Raw genomic sequence first — 11624 nt, 5'->3', positions numbered from 1 at the left:
TATAATTTCAATGTGTATTTCTTCCCTTTTTGATGAATTATGCACCAGTGATTCAGTCAAGTGTTCATTTCATTGAGATAAAAAATACACTTTCCATTCTTTACAAGGAAACCGAATAAAAGAAAGCAAAATCCGACAAGAACATGAACACATGCTCATGACATACTTTACCACTGAAATATGAAAAAAGAACTACAGGGGACAAATATTACACAAATTTCAATTTCATGCAGAATCGCTCTTTTAGTAGTGAATTTTCCTACTTTTAAACAAATTCGTTGCACTATCTTTATATTTTCTTTAACATAACACACAGTTATATGTGCGAGCATCATAGCACGAATGTCTGAGACTGTAGTATAAGAATCAAATATGGTTGCAATAATTATAAAATATTATGTGCCATACACATTTCTGTTGGTAAATTTTAAGTAGTGATGCAAGTACAGCCCTACATTTTCCGGCAATATTTTTCTTGTAATGTTATGACTAAATGCACAACTTTCAGAGAGAAAAAACAATCACAATGCAATCATATGTATAGCTGTATGGTATAGTATAATATATTCTCTTCAGAAGGGCCTTTTATATTGTGTCAGATCAAATCATTCTACACATTGACCATTGTCATGTTTGTAGTTCACAGTGAAATATGATAAGAAGGGCAGAGTTTAGAAGTACATATTATGTGTGTAGGGTTTAATCTCATGTTTTCAAAATGTGCACTTTTTACTTATGCAATTTCGTTGAATTGTAGTCGTCATTGATTGTAATATAGGCATCTTTTCTAAATATTTAGGTGGCCGTGAAAACGGCCGTTTTGTATTTGTCAGAGACAAAGAAATTTAAGCTCTCTCGCCACGGATACGTCTGGCAAGCTGGATGTCTTTGGGCATGATGGTGACTCTCTTGGCGTGGATAGCGCACAAGTTGGTGTCCTCAAAGAGTCCAACAAGGTAAGCTTCGCTGGCTTCCTGGAGAGCCATGACGGCGGAGCTCTGGAAACGCAGATCAGTCTTGAAGTCCTGAGCAATCTCACGGACCAGACGCTGGAAGGGCAATTTCCTGATGAGCAACTCTGTGCTTTTCTGGTATCTCCTGATCTCACGGAGAGCGACGGTTCCGGGCCTGTATCTGTGGGGTTTCTTGACTCCACCAGTGGCTGGGGCGCTCTTACGGGCGGCCTTGGTAGCCAGTTGTTTACGTGGAGCCTTTCCTCCGGTAGATTTTCTTGCAGTCTGCTTTGTACGAGCCATCTTCGACGAGTGTCAAATGAATGAATGAGGCAGTTCGCTCTCTGCATAAATTTTATACCGAGTCGAATGAATAACAGGTCTGCCTTCAAAATCACCGCGCCCTCACTAACGACCATTGCCATTGGTTATCTAACTGAGAGAGCCGGCCTGTGATTAGTCGGTAATAACTCGTGCCCATTGGCCCGGTGCAAAATCATTTCAATCCGGCTTTTGCACAGAATTTGTGAACTTAGAAAATTAGGCGTATATCGGTGAAATTTGAATTTAAGAGATACAGAAAAGCAACCAGTATAAGACTAACAGCAAATTTCGATAGAAATACAACATATACATGTCTTTAAAACTATTCAGCGATTTTCATGTTCATAATCAGATTAAAATCAACAACTCATAGCAACTCAATGCATACATGTAGGCCCTATAATCCGTTAAATACATCCATCAAATTCATAACTGATATAATGTATATGTATACCCTAAAAGGTCGAGTCGCATTATATATTTTTTTCAGAAGCCAAAAATGTTTAGAGAAGAGAGAACAATACATAATCAAGATGCACTAAGTACGTTGTATATATATGTACACATATTAGAATATTAAAACAAAAACAAAATATATAAATAAATAAATAAACTTACCACGATATCACAGAAAATGCCATGGGATGTAATCCAGTGCACTCATCCTGTAAATGCAGAGAGAAATGAGAATAGTCTGCTGTTCCCACATTCATAGTGACTGACACAATCATGTATATTTCATCCTGTATATGCACATTTCACATGTTCCTGTCCTGTAGAATTCAACAAAATAATAATTATGACTATGCCCCTTATTTATTTTTTGTTTGCTTTTGAAAAAGATTGACAAGCACGAATTCAATCACATGTCAAATAAAAAAAAAAAGGTAATGTGCATGCAGCCTCATCCTACATCTATGATTAGATATGTACTTGTTGAATTAACAATTACATTTAAATGAGTTCTTCTGTTAAAACATTCCAATGGCATGTAAAAAAGATTAAAAAGTAAGTGTTATATGCTGATATATGAATTCAAAATATTGTGAATTAAACAGGCCTCATTCGACTGATTGTCTCATTTGTGATATTTTCATATCCCTTAATTATTTATTCTTATTATCATAAAAAAAATAAAAATAAAAAAATTCTCCTTGGAAGGGGGGTGTTAGGTGTTTGGTGGGTTATTTATGGGTTTTTTGGGTTTTTTTTTTTTGTAATGTTGGGGACAGAGGCAGGGTGGGCATGCTATTGTTTAAAAAAAAAGATATCATTTGCACATTAATATTATTTTTTTTACAAGTTTAATATAAAGGCTAAAAATGTCATATTCATTACATGTTTCATGTGAATATATGTCAAGTGCAGAGACTAACATTTTCTAAATATAGGAAAACATGCACAGGTAGTAATAATGCATGTCAATTCATTTTGTTTGTGTCTGTTTTTTGTTCATTATATCATTCATAATCAATGGATGATATTTCCAATACAAATGAAGAAATAAAGTAATGAATGAATGAATACATGGAATGAATACCGACAGTCGTCACCTTTTTTTTATGCGATTTTAAAAACTATGTTTTATTAGATATGCACGCAAGCATGTAATGTTACATTTATGACACACACACACACACACACACACACACATGTACGTTTCTTTGTTATTTGTAATTGAGACATCTTTTCGAAAAATATGGGTAGCCCTGAAAAGGGCTTTTTTTTTTTTTTAAAGTGAGCAATCTGCAGTGATGCTGGAATTGCTTATTTCTTTGCTGCTGCCTTCTTGGGAGTCTTGGCTTTCTTTGCAGCTGACTTCTTAGGTGTCTTGACCTTCTTTGGCTTGGCTGCTGCCTTCTTTGGGGATTTAGTTGCTGCCTTCTTCTTTGGAGTCTTAACCTTTTTCGGTCCGGCTGCTTTCTTGGGGGACTTCTTCTTCTTCTCTGCAGTCTTTTTCTCTCCGGCTACCTTCTTTGGTTTTGCTGCTGCGGCCTTCTTGGGTTTTGCTGCCTTAGGCTTGGCAACTTTCTTGGCCTTTGGCTTCTTCTCAGTCTTGGGCTTGTCACCAAGCTTGAAGGAGCCACTGGCGCCTGTGCCCTTGGCTTGTTTCAGAGCACCTTTCTTCACTCCGTTCTTCAAAGCCATTTTCAAGTGGGCGTTGATGGAGTTGACGTCGTTGCCGACTTTGTAGTTGGCCATTATGTACTTTAGAATGGCTTGTCTGGAAGATCCGCCACGCTCTTTCAAAGATTCCAGGGCGGCCCTGATCATGTCAACGTACTTGGGGTGCGCTGCTGGCACCTTAGGCTTTGTAACCTTCTTCTTGGCTGGGGTTGTGGTTGCTGTATCTGCCATGGTTTCGGACGAAATGGAAACGGCGTTGTATTCACTGCGAACTAAGACGAGGAAATAATGGGGTCACAAGCACTCGCTGTTTTTGTTTACATCGAGCGCGGACGTCCTCGAAAACATCCCCTAAAATCGAAGCGCTTGTTCATACTGAGGTCGATGTGTGTTTTGATGTTGGTGTTTGCATCCTTGTTTCGACGTTTCATAGGCCGCAATTGTAACTATTCTACTAAAAACACGTAATGTGGATATATCTCTAAAGTATTCTCTGCGTTTCGCCCGTAAAAATATCACTAAAATAATTAAAATTAAACGAAAACATAGGCCAGACTATCATTTAGCAACTGCACAGACAGCTAAAAGTCGCGCAATCTCTCTAAAAATGATAATTTTTTAAAACTTATTCAGGGCTATAACCTGTTCACTTACTGAGACATGTATACTCAATGTCGTTTATTGTGGGGTGAAGTAATTCATGTTTCTTTTTTAACGAAACACGCGACAGCTCCGTGCATCCAGAAACACGCCACACAAAAATACGTGCCGGGAAAATGTTTACTCTAGGAATGGTTATAAATTTAAAAACCTGTCGGATAGAACAAATGAGACCAACACATAAATATCAAATTTGACAAAGGAAAAACTATATGTTAGTTTATCTATTACACGCAGCATTCTAGTGCAAAATACGCTGTAAAATCGTTTTGCTTATATACGAATTGTAATCCGACAAAGAAAAAAAAAATTCCATTCCTTTATTCCTTCACTAATTAATTAAACAAACTAAAATTTGTAAAAAAGAATTTTTATTTTAAAAATCCATTTCATTCATTCATTCATTCATTTTTTGTATTCATCGCGAACCTATCTTTTTTGATCGTACTGTCGATATCTATTTATCTATCCCCCCCCCCCCACCCCCCTTTTTTTTTCTAACGCCACCAAATGATTTAGCTGCGCCTCAGAGTGTACACCATTACCTTAAATTAGAAAGAAATAATATGCGGTACCAAATATGTAATAAACTTTTCCAAGAATGTCATGCGACCAGCATGCGAAGTTAAAACACTTATTCACAGAACACACATTTCATCCCACATTGGTATTTGCATGATCTCTCGTTTAATTTTTCATCCTATATTAATTCTAATACTGAAAAATTTGATTGAAACCATCTACCAGCAACGTGTGAGGCAAACATCGTAAACTTATTATCTCGAGCTACCTCCAAAAAAAAATCAAAAAAAAAAAAAATCACATGTACATCAGATTGCATTTATAGATATATCCATAAGCCTATACAGATGTAGATTTCGAAATTAATGCACATACAATTTATACAATATTCACCCCTAGCTTTCAATATCATTGATCTCTGACATAAATGTATCATTCACAGTAGCACTTCATCGAGTATAAGTACATATGAATCGTAATAATTTAACATTTATGTGACAGAGTATGCATGTGTGTATATATATATATACGTTTCTTATCAATGGGTTTCAAACACTTCAGTTATATAAACACAGAAACCTAGAATTGTATATTTCCTTTTATACGACAAGTCGTTATCCAAGCACACAAAATCAGTTGAGTTAGAAATGTTAATTAATTAACGACCTGGTTATATATATACAGCACGCAAATTGTGCGAACATTCACGTGAATTTCTCCATAGTCTGTATCATCTATATGCGCCAAGTGTCTATTTATTTATTTTTTTTATTTATTTATCTCTCTCTCTCTCTCTCTCTCTCTCTCTCTCTCTCTCTCTCTCTCTCTCTCTCTTTTTAAGTCTGGCGATTTCCTTTACAAAATTAAATCGGGGAAAACGTTGATTACATGCAGTCAGGGACGAGGATGGTATTAATTGACAGCGTAATAGAAATGAAATTAATCGAAATACAAATAGAATGTGCAAATCGGAATCAAAATATTGAACACAGACAGTTTTAAATTAATATGTGTGTGTTTCTTTTTTCTTGAAAGCAACTGCACGCACGCTAATATATACCGTTGTCTCGATAATCTAAGAAGCGTGTTATCTACGTGTGCTTTTTATATAAATGCTTATGTGCATGTACACTGCATATTATAGAGGCATCTTTTCGAAAAATATGGGTGGCCGTGAAAACGGCCGTTTGGTATAGACAAAAAAGTCGGCAGAGCTGACTTTTTACTTGGCGGCGGGCTTCTGGGTCTTCTTGGGGAGGAGCACGGCCTGGATGTTGGGCAGAACACCACCCTGGGCGATGGTCACGCCGGACAGAAGTTTGTTCAACTCCTCGTCGTTGCGGATGGCCAGCTGCAGGTGACGGGGGATGATTCTGGTCTTTTTGTTGTCACGGGCTGCGTTGCCTGCCAACTCCAACACTTCAGCGGCCAAGTACTCAAGAACGGCGGCCAGGTACACAGGGGCACCGGCTCCGACTCTCTCGGCGTAGTTGCCCTTCCTCAGCAGACGGTGGATACGACCCACGGGGAACTGAAGTCCGGCACGGGATGATCGGCTCTTTGCCTTTCCCTTCACTTTACCTCCTTTACCACGTCCAGACATTTTCAAGTTGTAGGTTGGGTGCTGACAAAATGATATCAACGAATAACACACGATGCGCTGCGCCACGCTATTTAAACACTTCCACGGATTGAAATGTTCCGCCAATCGCTATGCTTGTCTTATACGCACCTCGGGCAAACCGACCAATTTAATGTTTACAAGGACGTCCGCAATTTACCTGTTCGCTTCAATCCCCCTCGCGTGATATATAAGGCCGCGATTCGCTTAGCGCCACTCATAGTTTCAGTTTGCCAGCAATCTGTAAACATGCCACCCAAAGTCGGATCTAAAGGAGCTAAGAAAGCCGCCACCAAGGCCAAGGCCCAGAGAACTGGGGACAAGAAAAAGCGCAGGAGGAGGAGGGAATCCTACGCTATCTACATCTACAAAGTCCTGAAGCAGGTGCACCCTGACACTGGAGTTTCCAGCAAGGCCATGAGCATCATGAATTCTTTCGTCAATGACATCTTCGAGAGAATCGCCGCCGAGGCTTCCCGCCTGGCCCACTACAACAAACGCTCAACCATCACCAGCAGAGAAATCCAGACTGCAGTCCGTCTTCTCCTGCCCGGTGAATTGGCCAAGCACGCTGTCTCTGAAGGCACCAAGGCTGTCACCAAGTACACCAGCAGCAAGTAAACTGCAAGCAGTGGCAGTTTGATAAAACAAAACGGCCCTTTTCAGGGCCACACAAATTTTTCGAAAAGCTACCATCTTTATAATGCAATAGTAAACAACTGTTTCAGTTGTGTGTACTGGTTGTGTCATTGTAATGCTGTCAATTTCTTAAACAGTCCTTTAAGGAAAATAAACAAATACATGAAGAAAAAAAAAACCCTCAAATACACATACATCAAATACAAATTATGCATCAGAGGGGTACGTGCATGTACAATAAAAACAAAATCTTTCCCAATTACAGCACATGTGCCCGATTTCCACAGATTTCTCCTATTTTCGATGTAATAGTCTTAGAGTACAGAAGATTCCCATCGGTTGTTAGACGGTGGCTATAAATAGCCACGGTCTATTGCTACGGTCCTGACCGGAAGAGTATTTCTCACGGGGACCCTAGCGGATAACGAACGATAACTCTGTTAGGTATGCAGTGTTACAGGCAATGTTTTATCTATGTGTCGATTTCAGTATGAGAACTAATTTTAATCTTATCAGATATTTTAAGCATTATAGCTGTTAATTATTTTGTACATTCATTTAAATAATGTATGAAATTGTGCTTTATTTTAAATGAGCAGTTACCCTGTCTGCATATGCGGTATTGATAATTTATGCACCAACTGCCAGTTGTGACGTTAACTCTGTATCAGGACTACATAAACTATATCACTGCGATAATTGGCCAAGAGATCTCACATTAATCGCTTCTTGTTTTTTTTAATGATGTAAACAATTGTCAGAAACACATTATTTAAACTAGTTCGCCATTTCATATTTCAGCAATTATGCTTCATCGATAAATTCACTCATTTTCAACGGGTTAGTTTTAGTTGAGGCAGTATATTTATTTTGTTGTAGCTTATTCCAAAGCATTCACAACAGATACTGACAATGAATATTACATTAATTACATTTTATCGAACTTCAACCGATCAATGGCACACTTTCTTCTACAAGTGTGCATGTGTTTTCAAACATTCAATAAACATTCAATTTGCGATACAAATGTGTTTAATTTTGGACTGACCTGTGATTTACAATGTTCTTTATTTGTAACTCACTCAGTCTGTAGAAACATTAATTTTATAACAGGCACCTCAATATTCATCAGACAATATTTACTAATGATGTTGACGCTTTACTTGCTGCTGACTTTCTCTCAAACACGCTATTCGACGTCGGATTGTAAAATTCACGTGCAAATCGAGTCGCCATTTTACAATTTTACATGTATATAAAGAAACCACATTTTACGATGTTTCAAAGATTTTCAGTTCAGATATTTTGTAAGCAAATAAGGGATTGAAGACATATGCTGTAAAACGTCTTGTGGATTTCACGGCGCGTCAGCTCGTGTATCTTTAATTTGCAGCAAACGCTAGCTTTTTTTGTGAGAAAAAACAATCGGTTCAACTCATGCGATATTCCATATGCATTCATGGTACATTGTGAACAGTAATGTAAGATATAATAATTTTAACTAAACCGTTTCTGTCGAATTTTTTCACAATGAACTAAATAACGCAATTCGATGAGCGAAGTAAAAATCCATATGCGTCTGCCCCTGCTAAATGTATTAGAGAATCTTTTCTTTGGTTTTGGGGGATTTTTTTTTTATAACAATATTTACATATGTACGTAAACATAGCCCTGTTTGTTCTCAAATAATTTTTAACTCGCGAGTACAACTCTATTATAAGCTTTCTTCGACATTTAAATTGTTTCGAAGTGTTCGCATCATTTTGTCAACATGCATTTACAAAGAGGCAGGACTATATAAATGTGCCAGTTTGTTGCGACTCGCAATTAAAATAAACACCGGTTAGAAAGTGTCAACCAACGCAATGCTACATCGACCGTAGCGTATACATCCATGCTATATTTGCGAAAAATCATGAAACATGAAGGCAACAAAATGTGCTTCATAGATGACTGTAGTATTCTGCTGAGCTACAGAACTATAGCTTCGGAAATATTGCCGTGCTTTGCGAACCCTAGATCTATTGTCTAGTCCTTGCGAAGAATAAAATCAAATTTATGTACACAGCTGTAAGGTCAGAAAAACGTGCGTTCAACTTGGATTTTGTTTGTTTGATGTTTTTAAAAACTTATTTTGAATAATTAATCAATATTTGTTGTAAGTTTGCTGGAAAAGTTTAATGTAGCAAGTAATTTATGCGTGTTTAAGTATCTTGAGAAGCGATAAAATATACATGTGACTTTCCCGAATTCATTCAAATGATTTGAATAAATCTATAGCTAAATACAATAGAATAAATGTACTTTAAAACGTTGATTAATGAAACTGCCGCGACTGAATATTGTATGATATTTTTTTTCAAATTTTCATTCACTTTCGTTGTGAGCAAATGGAAATAATCCATTAAAGTCGATGATAAAATATTGTTTAACTCTTCTGTTTCATGATGACGTGCATTCCAAAAGCAATACGAGTTTTATCAAACAGGTTATTGTAAACCCATTCCGTTTTCGTTACACCTAAATGTATTAACTGACTTTGAGGAAAAAAGCAAGTGTGATGGTCCACAAGACTGCAACTTTTTTTCCCGTGAAGAAATTGAGGGAAAATGCTGTCGAGAGGGACAATAAACATACTACATAGCAACAATTGCCCAAATAGTTAGTAAAAACCTGATAATTTTTAGCTCACCGAGACGAAGTCAGGGGGAGCTTATGCGTCGGCGTCCGGACCTGGTTAAAGTTTTTGTTGCAGGTCCTGTATCTAAGCTATTACTTGTCCTATCTTCACCAAACGTGCATGGATGATGCATCTGGACCTACTTATGGACTTGAAAGACTTGGATGCTGAATCTGAGTCCTAAATTTCAGATGCTGGAGGAGGTTAAGGTTGTTGGACCAGGTTAAAGTTTTTGTTGCAGGTGTCCTTTGATAGCAATATCTAAGTTACTGCAGGTCCGTCCTTCACCAAACTTGCATGGATGGTGTGTCTTATGATACTGATGCACCACACAGGCTTAAGTGCTGAATCTGAGCCATAGGTTTCGGATGCTGGAGGAGGTTAAGATTTTTGGAGCAGGTTAAAGTTTTTGTTGCAGGTGCCCTTTGATAGCAATATCTAAGTTACTGCAGGTCCGTACTTCACCAAACTTGCATTGATGGTGTGTCTTATGATACTGATGCACCAGACAGGCTTGGATGCTGAATCTGAGCTATACGCTACAGATGCTGAAGGAGGTTAAGGTTTTTAGAGGCTGGTTAAAGTTTTTGTTGCAGGTGCCCTCTGATGATTATATCTTAGTTACAACTTGTACTTACTTCACCAGACTTCCATGGATGGTGTGTCTTATGATACTGATGCACCAGCAGGCTTGAATGCTGAACCTGAGCCATAGGTATCGGATGCTGGAGGCGGTTAAGGTTTTTGGAGCAGGTTAAAGTTTTTGTTGCAGGTGCCCTTTGATAGCAATATCTAAGTTACTACAGGTCCGTACTTCACCAAACTTGCATGGATGGTGTGTCTTATGATACTGATGCACCTGACAGGCTTGAATGCTGAGTCTAAGCCATAGGTTTCAGATGCTGGATATGGTTAAGTTTTTTGGAACAGGTCACATGTTTAATAGATAATAGTACTATTTCAAACTTGCATAGTTGATTAAACTGTAAAATGAATGAATCACAGAGGAAGCTTCAGATGCAGAGCTTGATCTCCATTATCAATGATGCTTATAAATATATCTTAGTTATTACAGGTCCTAACTTCACCAAACTTGAATGGATGGTATGTCTTATGATACAGATGCACCTGACAGGCATGGATGTTGAATCTGAGCCAAAGGTTGCAGATGCTGGAGCAGGTTAAGGTTTTAATTGCTAGTGCCCTTTGATGATGATATCTTAGTTATTACTGGTCTGAACTTCACCAAACTTGCATGGAGATGCGTTTTATGTATACTTATGCACCTGACAGGCTTGAATGCTGAATCTGAGCCATAGGTTTCGGATGCTGGATGACGTTTAGTTTTTTTGGAACAGGTCAAATTTTTTATAGATGATAGCTTGCATAGTTGATTTAACTATAATATTATAAATGAAACGCAGAGGTTGCTTCAGATGCAGAGCCTGATCTCCATTATCCAGGATGCTTAAGAAATCTCCTCACTCCTCACTGCTCAATAGATAGATGTGTTTGTTGATAAATGAGACAACATGATTCCTATGATATAGTATTGTATGGTATGAAACAATATTGTTTAATATAATACAATATAATATCATATGTAATATTATAAAAAGTTATAAGATACGATATGATATTGTATCAATTTTTTTGATATTTTATGTTATGATATTGTATCATGATATCGTTATGTATATTATTGTATATTATGATACAATATTGTATAACATTTTATTGTATTATTAATTTATTATTTTATCACATGATACTATTACATTAGATATTGCAAAATATAATATTGTATCTTATGATACAATATTGTATATTCTATAATATTGTATCATACGATATTGTGTAATATGATATTGGTTTCTGTTATATAGAATTATATGACATGAAATTGTATAATATGATACTGTATTATTATATAATATCGTATCATACGATGTTGTATAATATGATATTGGTTTATAATATGATATATTATCACATCACATAAAATTGTATTGTATGATATTGTTAAATATATTATTGTATCATATGATACAATATGTATAATTTAATATTGTGTTATATAATATTTTACTTTATCACA

The 11624-nt window shown here is 36.9% G+C and overlaps 3 protein-coding genes across 3 annotated transcripts; 1 reads left to right on the top strand and 2 right to left on the bottom strand.

Moving 5' to 3' along the window:
* Positions 1–467: 467 nt before the first annotated feature.
* On the bottom strand, positions 468–4240 carry LOC128170042 (histone H3-like). Its single transcript, XM_052836029.1, has 2 exons — positions 3180–4240; positions 468–1184 (listed from the first exon to the last, which is right to left on the bottom strand). Exons 1-2 carry the CDS (start codon positions 3633–3635, stop codon positions 846–848), a joined length of 795 nt encoding a protein of 264 aa, XP_052691989.1. The 5' UTR covers positions 3636–4240; the 3' UTR covers positions 468–845.
* Positions 4241–4911: 671 nt separating this feature from the next.
* LOC128170053 (histone H2A-like) lies at positions 4912–6244 on the bottom strand. Its single transcript, XM_052836040.1, has one exon. It carries the CDS (start codon positions 6187–6189, stop codon positions 5809–5811), a length of 381 nt encoding a protein of 126 aa, XP_052692000.1. The 5' UTR covers positions 6190–6244; the 3' UTR covers positions 4912–5808.
* A 23-nt stretch (positions 6245–6267) lies between these two features.
* Positions 6268–7150, top strand: LOC128170052 (histone H2B-like). The gene has a single exon (XM_052836039.1). The coding sequence runs from the start codon at positions 6283–6285 to the stop codon at positions 6826–6828; it is 546 nt and encodes a 181-aa protein (XP_052691999.1). The 5' UTR covers positions 6268–6282; the 3' UTR covers positions 6829–7150.
* Positions 7151–11624: the final 4474 nt, after the last annotated feature.

This window comes from Crassostrea angulata, unplaced genomic scaffold, assembly GCF_025612915.1.
Source record: "Crassostrea angulata isolate pt1a10 unplaced genomic scaffold, ASM2561291v2 HiC_scaffold_292, whole genome shotgun sequence".
Lineage (NCBI taxonomy): Eukaryota > Metazoa > Mollusca > Bivalvia > Ostreida > Ostreidae > Magallana > Magallana angulata.
Note: the sequence above shows the minus strand (reverse complement) of the source record. Positions and strands in the feature narration are given on the sequence as shown.

Excerpts from the sequence above, each read along its gene's own strand:
- LOC128170042 (XM_052836029.1), bottom strand. The coding sequence starts at position 3,635 with ATGGCAGATACAGCAACCACAACCCCAGCCAAGAAGAAGGTTACAAAG. Across the intron at positions 1,185-3,179 it reads AAGCAGCCGGACCGAAAAAG|GCCGCCCGTAAGAGCGCCCC; the intron begins GTTAAGACTCCA and ends CTGGCTACCAAG.
- LOC128170053 (XM_052836040.1), bottom strand. The coding sequence starts at position 6,189 with ATGTCTGGACGTGGTAAAGGAGGTAAAGTGAAGGGAAAGGCAAAGAGC.
- LOC128170052 (XM_052836039.1), top strand. The coding sequence starts at position 6,283 with ATGTTCCGCCAATCGCTATGCTTGTCTTATACGCACCTCGGGCAAACC.